General features: G+C 47.7%; 4 protein-coding genes across 4 annotated transcripts; 2 read left to right on the top strand and 2 right to left on the bottom strand.

The window, feature by feature from the left end:
• Positions 1-709: 709 nt before the first annotated feature.
• Positions 710-2,983, top strand: AFG2 (putative AAA family ATPase; the record flags this gene model as incomplete). The annotated part of the gene is made up of 2 exons (XM_046089748.1): positions 710-2,197; positions 2,249-2,983. The coding sequence occupies 2 exons, from the start codon at positions 710-712 to the stop codon at positions 2,981-2,983; spliced, it is 2,223 nt and encodes a 740-aa protein (XP_045945720.1).
• A 1,718-nt stretch (positions 2,984-4,701) lies between these two features.
• Positions 4,702-9,579, bottom strand: atrA (protein kinase MEC1; the record flags this gene model as incomplete). The annotated part of the gene is made up of 18 exons (XM_046089747.1): positions 4,702-4,893; positions 4,956-5,074; positions 5,141-5,225; positions 5,288-5,375; positions 5,434-5,556; positions 5,616-5,698; positions 5,766-5,890; positions 5,956-6,153; positions 6,207-6,492; positions 6,542-6,736; positions 6,795-6,891; positions 6,945-7,106; positions 7,162-7,254; positions 7,305-7,402; positions 7,470-7,776; positions 7,838-8,309; positions 8,366-8,906; positions 8,992-9,579. The coding sequence occupies 18 exons, from the start codon at positions 9,577-9,579 to the stop codon at positions 4,702-4,704; spliced, it is 3,852 nt and encodes a 1,283-aa protein (XP_045945719.1).
• Positions 9,580-14,071: 4,492 nt separating this feature from the next.
• Positions 14,072-14,970, top strand: TAD2 (nucleoside deaminase; the record flags this gene model as incomplete). The annotated part of the gene is made up of 5 exons (XM_046089746.1): positions 14,072-14,158; positions 14,216-14,320; positions 14,495-14,703; positions 14,755-14,852; positions 14,900-14,970. The coding sequence occupies 5 exons, from the start codon at positions 14,072-14,074 to the stop codon at positions 14,968-14,970; spliced, it is 570 nt and encodes a 189-aa protein (XP_045945718.1).
• Positions 14,862-16,094, bottom strand: LDX57_008023 (putative NADH-ubiquinone oxidoreductase 21 kDa subunit). Its single transcript, XM_046089745.1, has 5 exons — positions 15,942-16,094; positions 15,835-15,851; positions 15,561-15,766; positions 15,300-15,502; positions 14,862-15,223 (listed from the first exon to the last, which is right to left on the bottom strand). Exons 1-5 carry the CDS (start codon positions 15,999-16,001, stop codon positions 15,140-15,142), a joined length of 570 nt encoding a protein of 189 aa, XP_045945717.1. The 5' UTR covers positions 16,002-16,094; the 3' UTR covers positions 14,862-15,139.
• Between the last annotated feature and the right edge of the window lie 160 nt (positions 16,095-16,254).

The raw sequence follows: 16,254 nt of genomic DNA, 5'->3' as shown, positions 1-16,254 counted from the left end.
CTATGTTTACTGGATATGATCTTTCTTTCTCCCTTTCTCTCTCTCTTTCTCTTTTTGAGTTTCAACGCATATAAACAAATTTCTTTTCTTGCTTAGTATATCCTTATACGTACATGTACTGGGTAGTCTATTTCATCCCCCATCCCCTTCCTTCCCTGGGTAACCACGCGCAGCCATACCAGGAACCAGAGGAATTGATTATTGAAACGGCAATTAGAACGATATCTGAGCTCTCATGCAGAACATTACACAAGAAACAAAAGAAAGGAAGACCCCGGCAGAGCACCACGTCCTACGATCTCTGTGGTGCGGAAGCGGGCGGAAACCGACAGCAGAACGTAAGTGAGGGAACTCACAGCCCAAATCGGCTTGTTTGACGCATAGTCTCGGTATGGAATGGACCTGTCTACTCATGGCTTATACCAGTCGAAGATCTGAGGTGGTGGCATCCATCGGTTCGAAATAACTTCCCTGATCGGAGAATCGAACCAACTGCGGGCTTTTATCGTCAACCATGCCAAGAATAAGGCTGCAGAGGTGGCACAGCGCGGCTTTAAGCTCCACAATTTTTTCTCTCGTTATCTTATCACGGCCACCTGGATGTGTTTAATTTCTTTCCTAAAAAAAAGGAACCCCTCCCCCACCTTATCACTCGTCAAATACCTGTTCTCTTAACTGTTTCTTTCTTTCTTCTCTTTCTTCGAGGGATATGGCAGAGACACGTCTCTTTACAGTTCGGCCATTGTCAAAACAATCAAGAAATGATCACCGAGATGCGTTCCGCGTTTATCTTTCCTCTTCCTCATTAGCTTCACTGAAGCTCCGAGCCGGGGATATCTGCATAGTCGGGCCACCTGGAGGAATTTCAAAAACAGCTATAGCTTGGAATGCAACCGAAAACATCCAGAACTCGGTGGTCCAGACTTCGAGAACACTTCAGGACTGCTATGACATTAAACTGGGAGAAAAGGTCTCGATCAGCAAAAGTGAAAACGCCCTGGAGGACATCGAATCCATATCTTTCGCCGAATGCTCGGACGCCGAAAAACTCTCAAGCTATGGTCCTCTTGCCCATACGGAGAGATGCCATTGGGCATGGGCCTTGGAATTTCCTTTATCGAAATGTGATGCTCTTGCGGTCGGCTTAACTTTCGAAATAGAACTGAGGGGCCAGCGACGGAGTTTCCGAGTGTCAGATATACAAGTCTTCAATGGAACCACTCAAAGCACGTTGTTCAAGTTCACCAAAGACACCGCCATTCTAGTTGGCGAAGAAAAAGGTACCAAGAAAGACCGAACATGGCACCTTCAAGTAAGACCGGCCGGCCTTGGGGGGATGGCTCGTCAGCTTGGTAGCATCAATGAGGCCCTTGCCGACTTCAATTCGGGGTCTGAAAACTTAGTCATGCCATCATTCTATGAGCATATCCAAGGTATCCTTCTATATGGCCCGAAAGGAACCGGCAAAACGAAACTCTTGGCCCAAATTCAGGAAGCAGGATGGAGGAAATCTTTTAATATCAGCTCTTCTCTATTCACAAGGAACATCGCCGATGGCGAAGCCAAACTTCGGAACGCCTTCAAAGATGCAATCCGCTGCCAGCCCAGTGTTGTGATTATTGATCAGCTGGAGTTCGTTGCTCCTAAGCGAACATCAATGGAATCATCATCTCTGGCGCTCGTGCTATGCGAATGTATAGAGGCTATGAAGGGTGCTTTTGTCATGGTTGTGGGTGCAACTCGCCACCCAAATGACGTTGACGATGCCTTGAGAACGCCCCATAGATTATCACTCGAGATTGAGCTGCAGGTCCCTTCAGCGCAGAACCGCGTGGAAATATTGCGCGCGCTATGTGGACACCCCTCCTTTGACTTGAGCGATAGACTCATAGATATGATGGCAGAAAAAACCCATGGCTATGTTGGGGCCGATTTATTTGCCTTGCTCCAACTGGTATGTCGCAAGGCGCGGCTAAGACAGGTCTCGGAGAAAGACTCCTCTGACAGTCTCCCTAATTTGGGCCCAGCCTGTCCGTTAGGTATCCAGGACGTGGACATTTTGTCGGCTTTACAAGAAACTCGTCCTACTGCGATGCGAGAGGTATTCTTAGAGACCCCGAAAGTGAGATGGACCGATATTGGTGGGCAGCATGATATCAAAAAACGTCTTCAAAAGGCGGTTGAAAGGCCTCTGAAAGTAAGTAACCCTTTCCACATACCGAAACGACACGAAAGCTGATGAATGTAGCACCCGGAACGGATGAGGAGACTCAATGTAAATAGCAAGAAAGGTGTCCTACTCTACGGGCCCCCGGGTTGCTCTAAGACCTTGACGGTCAAGGCACTTGCTACGGAAGCCGGGCTAAACTTTTTGGCCGTCAAAGGCGCCGAGATTTTGAGTATGTTTGTTGGCGAGTCGGAACGAACATTAAGAGACATCTTTCAAAAAGCCCGATCCGCGAGACCTAGTATCATCTTCTTCGACGAGATTGATGCGATTGCCGCGAAACGGAGTAAAACAACCCAGGGGGGGGTAAATGTACTGACGACTCTGCTCAATGAAATGGACGGCATCGAAGAGTTACGGAGTGTCCTGGTCGTCGCTGCAACCAACAAGCCTGACGTGATTGATCCAGCCCTGATGCGTCCAGGACGCCTGGACAATCTACTTTACATAGGGCCTCCTGATTTGGAAGCAAGGAGGGAGATTCTGAATATTTGGTGTCGCAAATCAGTGGTTCATCCCGAAGTAGGACTGGATGCCTTAGCCGAGAAAACCGAGGGTTACTCGGGGGCTGAGATTGTGAGTATCTGTGAGACGGCCGGGGATGCTGCATTGGACGAGGAAGAAGAGACAGGCGAAGAGCAAGATGTTCGGTGGAAGCATTTCGAGATCGCCCTTCAGCAAGTCAAGAGGCAGATCACCGATGCGGTCCGTGAGGAATACGAGCAATGGGGACGATCCGTCGAAACCAGTAAATAACCGAACTTCCCCGTACATGCATACATACCATACCGTATATATTAATACAACACAACAATATGACACAATACAGATCATACGGTACAGTATGGATGTATAGGCATACCTTACCATACACCAGCGGTAACTCTCCGCACTTCGACATTTGGGCTAATCCAGCTTGGGCTAGCCTCAGTCTGCTAGTCGCAAAGCTCTCGCGGCCTGCATCCGTAGTTGTCTCGAGAGCTCTACATGTGCTAACTCCCCCCCGACTGAGATATATGTACATCTTTGTCTCACAAAAGTGGATGGCCTAGGGTGCACACCATGTCTACAACTTCCTCACGTGGGCGCTCGCCAACCCGCTCACCTCGTGCGATGAATTATAATCGAAGCGGTTCTACCAAACGTTCATTGTCCCCTCGTTCCGAACCAAGAAACAGAGGAAGCCGAAGCCCATCCTATGACCAACCATCTGATCGCCGCAACGGCCATCGTCGACCAAGGAGCCTGTCCCGTTCTTTGTCCCGATCGCGGCCAATATCTCGAAGTCTAAGCCGAAGTCCAAGCCGGACTCGAGATTGGAGTCGTGACTCCCGATCGCACGGAAACCGCGATAATGGTCGAAACTTGAGCTCTCCTGACAGTTCCCCGAGGAGCTCGAAGGTTAGTTGCCCCCTTGATCCCCGTGTCAGTTCGGTCGAAAAGCTTACGTTGATTACAGATCGTAGTCGAAAAATTAACCAAAAACGTCACAGAGTCTCATCTCCGGGAGATTTTCGGAGGATTCGGAGACATCCAAAGTCTGGAGCTTCCAATAAACAAAGCCTGTAGGCAGAAAAAAACAAACAAAGTCCACACAGACTTAAGGAAGGGGCTGGCTAACGTACTTTCTAGTTATGACGAACAGGGGCACCGCCTATATACTCTATCATGACCCGGCAGATGCAGAAGCAGCAATCGCCCACATGCATGAAGCCCAACTTGATGGTGCTTTGCTGAATGTGTCCATTGTCCTCCCCAGAAGAGCTTTTTCTCAGTCACCGCCACCGCCAGAAAGTGCGAGAAACTTCGGTCGTCACACGAATGGGCGTAGCCAGCCTTTTGACAGTCGTGCTCGCGTTTCTCCGTACTCGCGCAAATCTTCACCCCCCCGGCGCAGATATGGTCGATCCAAGGCTATGGAAAAGCATGATATCTATCGCCCGCGATCCCTGTCTCGGTCCCGATCTCCCCGTCGTTCTCGTTCATTATCTTCCGGTCCACCATCGCCACCCGCAAGAAGACAGTCGCCCTCGCGCAGGGGGAGCCCGCCCCGCCACCGCCGCCGCCGCAGCCCTAGCTACAGCAGCTATGATTACAGCAGCCAGAGTGATAGAAGCCGTAGCTCAAGCAGAACGAGAGGACGCGATCACTATGGCTCACGAAGAAGATAATTTCTGCAGGAGAGTAGTGGTAAATTAATGGTGGTGGTTTCTTAGAATCCTATCTATGCTTGCGGAGGGGTCGCTGCCTCTTATGCTTCCGGACTTGGCTAGTCTTTTCAGCCTTTCGAGGTAGAATGAACAATGTAACGAATCACGTGGAACCAAGGGTGGGAAATAAAACTTCCAGTATATCGATCATTAATGGTACTAATACAAATGCATACTTTATTTTCGTGTGCGGACGTCTATCCCACATCTGGCTCAGCTATTAGCAACACATGCTTGGAAAGGAGCATGTGCCGTTTTGCGACCTTAGAAGAATGCACACCACCCGATATACATCGCGGCGAGGTTGCTCTCGTCTGTGGCCTCCGTAATAAGCTCATCGACATGGCCATCTACCGACAACGGAACGGATTCCCCGGGCAGTAGACCACGCAGCTTATTCCGAACATTTTCCAGAACGCCAGAAGGAGAGTCCGGGACCCTCACATGGGTGCGACGCTAGATGAGACGCCCGGATTAGCCTCAGTAGTAGGGTTCTTTGGGGTTTAAGTGGAATTTACCTTTTTCCCGATAAAATCAGCGGTTGGATCATGTAAAAAGGTCTCGAGTACTGTCATGAGCGCATCCTCATTCTGTCGTAAGAGGCCGAGGCTTATCTCGCAAGTCTTTCGGAACGGGCCTGATGGCATTGAAGTTTTAGCTCATGGTCCTTTCACCGGAAGATTGGGGGGGCAGAGAAAAATACCGTTATAGCCATAAGCTCCGAACGCATCGATCATATTTTGGGTTAAACGAAAGGGGACCAGCTCAGGTTTGTCAAATGTCAATCCCTGCCACAGTTAACTAACCAAAGACTTTCCCAATAGAACGGAAATTTGGTCTCTCGCCCTACCTTGTCGAACAGACAATTGAAATCAACATGGATGATACCACCTGTTCCTTCTTCAAACAAGATATTTTCACCGTGACGGTCTCCAAGTCTGCAGGAATTTCAATGTTAGAGAGAGAAGAATTGAGCGCGTATATTTGCGTGCTCACCCTAAAACGTATCCAACCATGGACATGACAGCACAGGATCGAGTGTAGCGAAGCCTTGCTGCAAACCACGCCACTGATTCTGGAAACATCTCTACAAACCACTCATGTAAGACCGGTGGAAACCTAAATTGCCTATCAGCCATGGCTATTCAATGTAGCTGAAAGCTTTTGTGGTTGCTCACCTCGATAAAATTTCAGCTTTGAAAAGAGGAAGCTTCGTGCTTTCGGAACATGCTTCATTCAGATAGTGTCTGATCTCGTTGTACTGTGTTGGGGATTAGTCTCGCTGGTATGCACTACCACGTTGGCGCCGGGTTGAAACATTAACTTACATTTGGCGCGATACCTCTTTCTCGCAGCAACTTAATGACTAGGTCTCTCAGGGTCCTGAGGTTGTCCACCCATTCAATGAGTCCACATTCTTCGTTCAGCGGCGTAACAGCATAAGTTTTAATGTCTGCCATTGGAGATCAGATAAAGGGTTGCACCGATAATAGGTACGCCAGGTACTATGTAACTTACACATGCGTCGCTTGCTCGACTCAACATCTCTTTTGAGAAACCTATTTATCATGTTGTTGAACTCCATGAGGCGCTGGTCTTTGCGGAGATCATCTTTTGGTTTACACAGGATGTTGTAAATTTTCCCGTCAGACCCACGAATACTGATCTTTCGAGGTTTTTGAAGGGAGTTCAGGACCTGCGCATCGCTGAGGACGGCTAGTTGACGTCAATAACACTGTGCATGTTTGCTATGGAGACGGAAAACTTACTCTCAATGGTAGTCGGGTCTCTAGGGAAAGCTCTAAACCCCTTCAAATACTCAGAATCATGGCTGGCAGGTAAGGTTGGGGTCAACATTGCTTGAAATGGCACGACTAGTCGACAGGGAGCCACTTTATGGTTGAAGCCCAAAGTCCGTGCCAGGTTGATCCTGGACGATTTATCCTCAATCCGCACTATGCATAGTCTAAGCATCTCTTCCGAGAACTTTTGTCCTTGGTTGATCATGCCCCGCATATCAGAGGGCGAGTCTGCTTTGAGCTTCTTGTTCACTTCCTATTGCTTCTTAGTATTGTGCCGATTCGAGGGCGGGGTTGACCTTTACCGTGATCTTTTGTAAGCAGTTAATGCCTTTTGATGCCCGGTCTTTGGACGAAGACTTCACAACAGCAAGTACTGTCCAGAGTCCTTGATGCGGGAAAAAGTTCACCGCTTTGGCCACGATTTTCGTTAACAAGTCGTAGACCGTAGCATTTGGATGGCAGATTCGAGCCACTACTTGAGGGAGGATGGTGAAGAGCTACTAAATATTAGAATCGAATAGCCATGAGAGAACAACACAAAGCCTTCATACGCACCAATGCAGCTGGCATTCGATTGACGTACTTCTTCAGCTGTGAATGCATATCGTCAAGGCTCTTTTTTCGTTGATTCAAGGTGTGTATTTGAAATTCCCTATTGCTCTTCTGCATAAGCAACTGTTAACGATCGGGCAGAGACAGACGTACTCGTTATTTCCTCTTTTGGGGTCGAATGGCTGATCTGCAGTGGAGGCATGCTCTAGCCAAAGGGTCAGGATCCTGGGCAGTGATTGAAAGACGTATTTGTTCCCGTGAGCCAGAGAACGAAGATAATTATCAATGACGAGCTTTGAGGCTTCACCACTCAAACTAATTTTTCGCATTAGTGGCCAAGGTTAGCTTGGATTTGGAGAACAGGCCTTACTAGATCTGCGCCTCTTTCCCAAGAGGCTTTGCTTTTTCAGATTCCAGAATCTTGTTGTAATGTTTACCCAGATAATAATGAGCCTTTTCCCACCTGTTATCGATTAGCGCGTCCAGGAAGGGATTTCTCTAAAGAAAGTTTACCTTGGATGGAGCTTAATGGCTTCGCGATATCTCTGAACTATAATGTCTGATTGCGTCTGCCCAGCTCGGTCCGTCCATTTAGCCAACAAGAGATGAGCCTAGTCATATTTAGTCCCCATGCATCTTTTGTGCGCAACCTTGCAAGGGTTTTGGGGGGGAGCATACTCTGGCTGTGAGTAAATCATGACTCTTCTCCTGATCTAAAGCAGTCCGAGCCGAATGAAGGTCCGCGGGGCAGGATCGGTCAAGGGCAAACTCATTGGCAGTTATTGCGCTCTCCAGAGTCTGTATTGCTTTTCGGTGATGACCATCTTTCCAGAGCAATCGAGCATGTTCAATAGTAGCTGTTTTATCTCCTAGGCGTGCTGCATGAAGCATGGACTGATACGCTCGATTGGTAAAGTTGCCCTTTCGCAACAGGCGTGTGCTAGCAAGCCAAGCAGCAGCTATGCTAAAATCAGGGAATTTGCCGCTGAGAGATTTATATTAGCTACAGGCCAATGCCACCCTTTGCGGAGGGTAAAGAAACATACGTCAACGCCATTGCAGCCCTCCTTAGACCAAGGAGGTACTGTTTGTCGGAGATATGCCCCCCCAAAGCGTTCAGACGGCGGTCTAGAGCACTGCACAATTCTGAGCGCACAGCACTCTGTTCGGTCTGGGGATTCGTTATTGACTCTACTTCTGCCAAAGCATGTAATTTGAGAAGGTTATCGTGGCACGACTGCAATGATGTCACGGAATTAGCAGTCAACGACTTGGCGACATTGAGACGTAAGTTATTGATGATTGTTTCAAATTCCCCTCTGTTTCCATGGCGAAAGGCATTGAATGCCGAGCCAATCCCGATATTAAACTCCCCTGTGCCCTGATGCGGGGAAATTTGAAGATAATCGTGTAGCTTGTCCCATTTCCCAGTTATCCAGGCCGCTTCAACAGCAAACGGAAGTAACTTGGTAACAGAGGGTGTTGACTTTAGGATTTCAAACCTCGTGAGAATTGCTTCTGGAAAGGGGAGGAGATTTTAGTCAATGAAACCTTAATGAGAGGATTTGATTCACCTTGTTGCCCAGATTCCTTAAGGCACGTGAGCAAGTTCCACTGAGCATCGCTATTATCGGGCTCCTCCTCAAGTTGTAACTCGTACCAGTTTTGGGCCGTAGCCCATCTCCCCGCTTTCCGGTGTTCGAGAACCTGCTGGTCAATGTTGAGTACATGCAGATGAGTAGAAATACCCTCGATACCATCTGGCTCGTCAATCTGACTGTAAATTTCCTGAAGGCGCTGATATAAAGGTTCTTCGTTAACCCCAGGATTCTTGTTCGGAGAGGCTTTGTACTGGCGGATGTATTGTTCCCAATGGAAGAGTGCCCTCGAGAAAGATTTGCACTCAACAGCTCTTTTGGAGATGATCTCTGGCGGCATCGATGCCAACAAGGATTCAACTGATTTTAGTTGAGACGAATAAGTCTCCAAAAGCAAATCACGGGAAGTGCCCTTGTGAATGCGACCGACATGATGTCCATGGTTTTTTAGGCCATTGATCTGCTTCTTTTTCCCTTGCAGCCATCTTGAAAGATAATCAAGTACTTCAAAAACACTCTATAGGGGCAAAAGTTAGTGCCTATGCTGGTTGGCAAATAATGGGGGGAAAGAGGACGCAGGGAGGCAAAAGGAGAAGACTTACCTGACTAGATAGCAACACCGCTTCAGAAACAAGATTGTTTGCATCCGAAAGAGGGTGAGATAGCACGTTTATGAGCTCATTTAGTAAATCTTGCTGCTCTCGCATAGTTCCGCCAACCACGCGATTCAAAACTGCAAACGGTAGAAGGAAGGACGCGATCGAGATATCTTGGCCCTTGACAACACGGCTGCATACGCTGAATATGAGCCGTGCATTGTCACCACTTCCTTTCTGTAATAAATCTTGCACAAAAGCTCGCAGCCAATCTCCATGCGTCATACTCGCCGAAAATAAAGGGTATCTGCAATCTGAACCGATGGCGCCAACGGTCACGGTATATTTCGATGTGAGAAAAGGCGTGAGGGTGTTGCGAACAGTCTCGGGGAGTCTCAGCCAACGACCATACTTTTCATCCGCTTGGACATCACGAGAGCGTTGGGTGACGGCCGAGTCGAGACTGCAAAATCTTAGCAACCCTTGCATAGCATACGCAAGAAATCCTTGAGCCCTAGTGTTGGAGGCCGAAAGGAATGTTTCAACCAAGACATGTTGAAGGAAAAAGAGAATAAAGTCAAAGGTCTCCTCCATGTTCTCGAAGTTGGACAAGACAAGAATATCTCTTTTTTCTTTGATTGAGTCCACTCGGTTAGCATCTAAGCAACCAACAAGACCTAGACATCGGGCTGACATGAGTGTTATGACGTCTGAGTTCATGCTGAATTTGACACAGCAGTCAAGTAAAACTCGCGTTAACTGTGCAACAACCGGATCTGGCTGTTCGCTGAGAACAGTTCGATGAAGGAACTCATCATGTTTCGAGAGGTAGGGCACCAACTCCGTCAATGCCTGTTCAACCACCGTGGCATTCTCACTTTGGCAACGACGAATGAATGCTAAAAACTGACTTCGAGTATCCATCCGCCCTTTCAATTTATTCATCTCGGTTTCGAATTCAGACATCATTGGGATTGAGGCCAGTGAGGGCATGGTCTGATAAACATCCTCCACTAGTTTGCTGTGGTGTTCCAGGATGAACTTGACGAGGTTATAGGCACATTCTCTAGTCGTTTCCGTGAATTTGTCCCAGTACCTTATCACAATTGACAGGGTTTGGTCAACCAAAGGTTCGACTTCTTCTTCGTTTAAGGAGTTGATCAATACGCTCCAAACAGTGACGGCATGATTGCATAAGTCTTCAATGTCGAGAGCAGATCGCAGACAAGCGCATATCTTCGCTGTGCTGTTAGCTGTACTTAGTCCCTTCAGAAAACTGCATAGATAAACAGACCTGTGGCAATGCACTACCCACATGCCCCCCGGCCACTTTCACCATCGCTCCTATGGCCATGATGTTTCGTTTCTTCTCAAGCAAAGGCTGTCGGATCTGGAAATCATTGATGACATGAGCGAATTGGGTAATTATTCCAAGCACGTGTTCCTCAATAAAGTGGCCAATTAAGTCCACCCTTCTTGGTCCATGATTAGATTTTCGTGGAACAAGTGCCGCCAGAAGATGAAGAGCTCTATGAAACTGTTCACTTGTTAGCACCCAAAAACCAGATATGTGTTACCAGCTTTAACGTTACCCTGGCACCTTTATCATCACCGGAGTCACCAAGGCCCTTCAACAAATCGCAAGCAATCAAGATCGGCTCGATTCTTACTAGTTCGGCAAGGGTACGACACTCAAAAGCATTGTCTATCTCAGATAAAGTAGACATGATCATGTGCTCCGGATCCGATGAAGGCTGACTCAATAAGAAAGCAAGTATTGCTGCCAAATTAGCTTTCTCGGAACAAATGTCAAACGGCGTTTTGACGTCCTGGTAAGTTGCTCCTATCCTGGCAATGAAATCGCGTTTCCGTGTAAGCACCAGATAAGGTAGCACATGAGCTTCCGTCAACCTAAGGAAGTCGTCTACTTTCATCCCTAATAAACTGCAAAGCTGTTCAGCCATGTAAGGGCGAGATTGGAAATGCTTCACCACTGCGACAGAAAGTGTTCCCCAGAAAGGCCGAAAAAGGCCAGCAGGGGTAAGCGACAATTGTTGAGCAAGTTTCGAAAGCTGATTCAAGTAAGTTTCACTTGCATCGCAAGGAGCAGGAGTTTGAATATAGGATGGACACATACTTCGGTGTATGCAATTGCGCATATGAATAGGTTCGGATGCCCTAGATACTCCAGCAAACGAAGTAATATGATATTCATTTCTTCGTCGCCGGAAAGTCTGCGACAAGCCAACGGGGTTAGACGATATAATGACTTTAAGGAAAGAACGAGAGGAAAACCGACTTTGCAAGTTGACATAATGTCAATATGCAGGTTTCGTGCAGTGATATTTCCTGTTTCTCGGAAAGGCTTCTTAGCCACTCCAGCACGATTATGAAATTATCTCTGCGACTTTCGCGGTCTAGCCTTTTATGAGTAACTGCAATGACACAATGCCTAAACTCATGTCAGCACACCAAAACTCACAATTTCCTTTCTGTAGAACGAAACAAGCGACAGACGTAGAGGAGACCGGACATACCCCGTGGCGACTCGTAATTCTCTTATAGAGCTCCGAAGTGAATGCAAACAGAAGTCGCCAAAAAAAGATGAGGAAAGCCGCAGATCGAGAGAACCTGGAGAATGCGTGAGGATTCGCCGTAGTGCAACCATTGAGGCTATCCTCGGAAGTGGAGCACGCGTGAGCCTGGGGACGATATATTCCATAATTTTGTATAGTTCATCCGTCTCTGAACATCCCCAGTTTGGCTCGAGATCATGCTCATGAGCATCATAATCACACACACGGCAGATATATACGGCTTCTGACCCAGGACGAGGTATTTCTGATAAGCCACCAGCCATTGCACACGATATGTTGCCTAGTAAACCAAGCAACTCGCATTGAAGCTGTTCTGAAACCTGTAAGAACTGAACACTATAGATTTATGTTACAATGTGTATTAGCATCGCAAGACAGAAACAAGAAAATGTTAGATTAATATGAATCCTTACATTATAACCTTGCGAAGCTCTTTCAGGTTTCCAGGTTTGCCGCATTCGAGCAATGCTAGGCAGGCTTGGATTAACTTTTGAGCCGAGTCCTGGCTGTTGAGTTCTTTTAGAAGTCGTGGTTTAAGGAAGCGGTTCGATGTTTGGTTGATCCCATAGTTTTGCCCTTTGTTGGATTCCCGGCACTGGGTAAGCCTTGCCAACTCAAACGTATCTGCGTTGCAGGATTTTGATACAGACGGATGGGAATGGTCGTGCAGGACACTGGCGCTGGTGAGAGTCTCAGTGAAGGTTTCAATCGCCGCCTGTCATCTGATGAGTCTATCTATGCATCAATCTTGGCTTTTGGCTTGCGCAAAAAGGAAAGAAAAATGAAATACCTGGAGTTGGTGGTCCAAGGACTGTAAGAGTGAAGGTACCCTCTTGAGTTCAAAAATTCTCGGCGAAAGTGTATGCTTCGTTATCCTCGAAAGGGATCCTGAGTCTCCTACACAGCCAGCAACTCCAAGAATGAGCCGACTGACCTCGGGATGTAATATTTGAAGTTGGCTCAAATGTTCCACAGCTAATACCTCATCCAATATTTGAATTATTCCGTATGCCCACTGGGTTTCCAGCAATGAGAACGCGCCACAGTCATGGAGGCTCCCAATGTGGCTCAAGATTTGCAGACAGATGCGTGCTTGCCTCTCATAACCATCTAAGTCGGCGCGCTGGAGCCAACGAAAGCTGAAACTCCACAATCGCTGATATCCATTCAGAACCCAAGCTAGATTGTGTCGAACAAAGCCAGTGGTAGACTTGGATTTCCAGAGTGGGTTCTTGGAATGATCCGGTATCAAGCAGTCGAGCAAATGGACAAGAAGATTTATGGCATTTGAGATTGACCCAAGCTTGAGTTTTCTATCGAAAATGGCGTGAGGGAGACCAAGGCTGTTTAAATCTACAAAAAGTCGCCCGCCGGCGACAGGCACGGTTAACTGGATTGCGGAGTGACTTTGCAGCTCATAGTGATCTAAACTTTCAAGACAGGAGAGTATCTCTAGATTTAAGATTAGTGGAACGGGTGTTCAGTCCACTTTTTTTCAAAACAAAGATGAAAAAGAAAACTCACCGGTTGTGCAAGCTCGCAGAAGCCCCAGAACCGAGTGAGATAACAATACCCTCGTATGTCTGTATTGAGCGAAACTGAGGGTTGAGAATATGGCACCGATCCGTTGGCTCATGCTTTCATTCTCCCAGTCACAAAGCAGGCGAAGCAGTCGGACCACCAGCCAGGAATACAAGGGCGCAGAAGTCTTTTCCCCAAGGAACAGGAAGTCGGGATTTACTGTCAACATCTGGGGGGCCTTTTCAACTATAGTCTGAATAATGTCCAGGCAGTCCAGGATTTGGCCTTGAGGGTCCTCATTCTGGGCAGACGGTGCTAGACCTGCTTTCAAAACAATGCAAATTAATTTGCTGACATCGGTAATGCTATCGTCAAGGCGTAGCTGATTGTATTCCCCCCCAACAAGTTCTTGTCGGAGCTGGGAAAAAGTTTCTCTGCTCAGGTTGTGCGCCTGTGTTCCCTGCGATGAGAGACGCGGTGCCAGTTGCGCTGCAAGTGTAGATGACACTGGCTCTGCAGAGCCTCGACCGCAATGCCCTGCCGTAGGATACATTTTGGAGTCATCGACTTTCATGACAAGAGGCTAACTGGCCCATCATTCTGGACCCCCCTGAAAGTCTGATCTTGGAAATATTGTTGAATGTCGTGGTCCCCGGAATATTCAATTAAAGAGAAAGCGGTGAGATCTTCCATTTCTTGTGTCCGTCCTGTAAGGCGGTAGGTACTGTTTTGTCGTACATTCATTACATACCTGTAAGAAGAAACCTGTAGGTAACTAGGGAAGGTATGATGACGACCACAGGGCAATTATTGACTCTACGGAGTAGCTCCCTAACTAACTAGCTAGGTAGGACCTCCTTATCGATAGAGCGTTAGCGGGTCCCTCTTTTGCTAACAAACTGTCGCATTCTAACTTGCTCGCAGCCCTCCTAAGCTGCAGCCCTCTTCAGCTCGATAGCTGCTGAAACATGTCCCACGCAGAAACTCATGAGCGCATATGTGCTTCTGAACAGGACTCAAAACATGCCTACTTCATGAAGCAAGCCCTCTTAATGGTAAACATTTCCATTGCTAGAGATCTTGCAGATATTTGGTACTTATAACTCTCCTAGGGAGAAAGAGCCCTCGAGACTGGTGAAACACCAGTGGGATGTGTTCTGGTATATGACAACAAAATCGTTGGGTCTGGGATGAATGACACCAACAGGTCAATGAATGTAGGTGGTCTGGCATCCACGAGGTCCAAACGATCAGGAAGGGAAGAGCGTAGTGACCGTAAAAAGAGACATACGATGAAGTCCCAATGACTAGGCCGCCTTCCTCACCTGATGTCGCGAATCGTTTCTATGTCTCCATCGTCACTGCTGACAATATTTTGATCTCCTTTCCAGGGTACGCGACATGCCGAGTTCATTGCTATTAGTGAAATGCTTCAGAGCTATTCCCGGTCCGCATTACGCTCCACGGACCTCTATGTTACTGTCGAACCGTGTGTTATGTGTGCCTCTGCGTTAAGGCAGTACCAAATTAGAAAGGTTTATTTTGGCTGCGGCAATGAGCGGTTTGGTGGCACCGGGAGCATTCTGTCATTACATGCTGAGTTCGTCACTGGGCGCCTCCAATATTCTGTACGATACTAACCTCTGACTAGTATTACGAAGGATCCCCCTTACCCTGTACAAGGGGGGTTGTTCTACAAGGAAGCTATCATGCTGCTTCGGCGGTTCTATATACAGGAGAATGAGAAAGGTTGGATATCCTTGTTGTTCCTGAGATTGATATTAATGAATCTGCAGCACCCAAACCCCGCCCCAAAAAGCACCGAGAACTTAAAACGGAATTCACAACCAATGTTGAGCCATATTGATTGAGGAGCCTGAGTGGGAGTGAGTAGACGGCGAAACTTGTCAATTTCTAAATACGAATACATATTTGGCTTGTAAGCAGGATTCTTGGAGCGCGAGAGCCTTCAATGCGCCCGTGGAATATTATTCTTTCTCGAAGTTTTTCAGATCGGACTAACTTGAATCTGATGCTCAAGCAGATCCGGTCCTTGCCAAACGATCGGCCTCCAACTCTCGTTCAGCTTGTTGATAGTACTTGGCAGTGTCGATGCCGTGCTGCGAAGATATCAGGATCATTTCCAATTAACAAATAGGTCACAGAACACAAGAGTAAAAAGACACAAAGACATACCTGGTCGTGGTTGACAAAGTTGAACCAAGGAATGACGTGAATGAAGAGTTGCGAGAACCGAGAGTTCCGAGCCGCAACCCCTTGCAAATAAGTCGACACCTGAGAGGACCCGTAGAGAGGTTCTCCCTTCTTGACTTTGTCCACCATTTCCTTCATATCCATGTCAACCTCCCTCGAGTTTTCCGTGAAACCGTAGAAACGATCTGTGTTCAAGGTCAGTCGAAACATACATCGGTCGGAAAGATCGGAAGGACCACGTACTGCATGATCGTTGGTAGAGTATGTGTAAGCCTCCGACGAGACCAATAGCTGTCGCAAGTCGCATCACGGGCGCAAAGCCTCCTCTGCCCACATGCGAAGGGCTCACTCTTTCCATAGCCCAGAAGGCAAGAGGAGAGGCAGCCGCGGCACCCCCAGAAATTGCATAGTCAGATGGTCTCGCATACCCGAAAACCCGTCGTAGATGCCTATTTAAGTGAGTATTTCTTCACATAGCTCGATGTCCAAGCCCGCACGCTTTGGGGGGATACCATACGGGTCAGAGTCAATCAGCTTTCACAGTAGTTAGCCACCAGCCGCAGATGGCAAAGAAGGAAAAAAAAAAAAAAAAAAAACTGGAAAAGAGAGGGGAATTGAGCTCACGGGATAGTCAGTATTCGCCCGCTTGGGGGGAACAATCGCCTGTTTCGGATCTGCCGCCATTGTGTTTAATTCGAGTTGCAGGTGAGGCGCAATCCTGGCCGGCTGTCTGGGTGAAGTTGAACTTGAGTTGTGCCAAGCAGGACGCCTGCACTATATTACTAATCACGGAGATAGGGATGGCTAGTTACATGGAGGCGGTATCAGCCACCTCTGGTTATATTACTGCTTACCTCAGCTGGTACCGCCGGAGCAACGCGAGTCGCGTCACCTTGCGCGACTTTACCTTATGCCTCTAAAGCGCAAATGTGGGATT

This window comes from Aspergillus melleus, assembly GCF_016097325.1.
Source record: "Aspergillus melleus strain CBS 546.65 chromosome Unknown contig4, whole genome shotgun sequence".
NCBI lineage: Eukaryota > Fungi > Ascomycota > Eurotiomycetes > Eurotiales > Aspergillaceae > Aspergillus > Aspergillus melleus.
Note: the sequence above shows the minus strand (reverse complement) of the source record. Positions and strands in the feature narration are given on the sequence as shown.

Bases quoted from the DNA above. Each gene is read 5' to 3' on its own strand.
- LDX57_008023 (XM_046089745.1), bottom strand. From the start codon at position 16,001: ATGGCGGCAGATCCGAAACAGGCGATTGTTCCCCCCAAGCGGGCGAAT. The intron at 15,503-15,560 runs GTACGTGGTCCT...CCTTGAACACAG, and splicing joins ACTCTACCAACGATCATGCA to ATCGTTTCTACGGTTTCACG. The intron at 15,224-15,299 runs GTATGTCTTTGT...ATATCTTCGCAG, and splicing joins ACTTTGTCAACCACGACCAG to CACGGCATCGACACTGCCAA.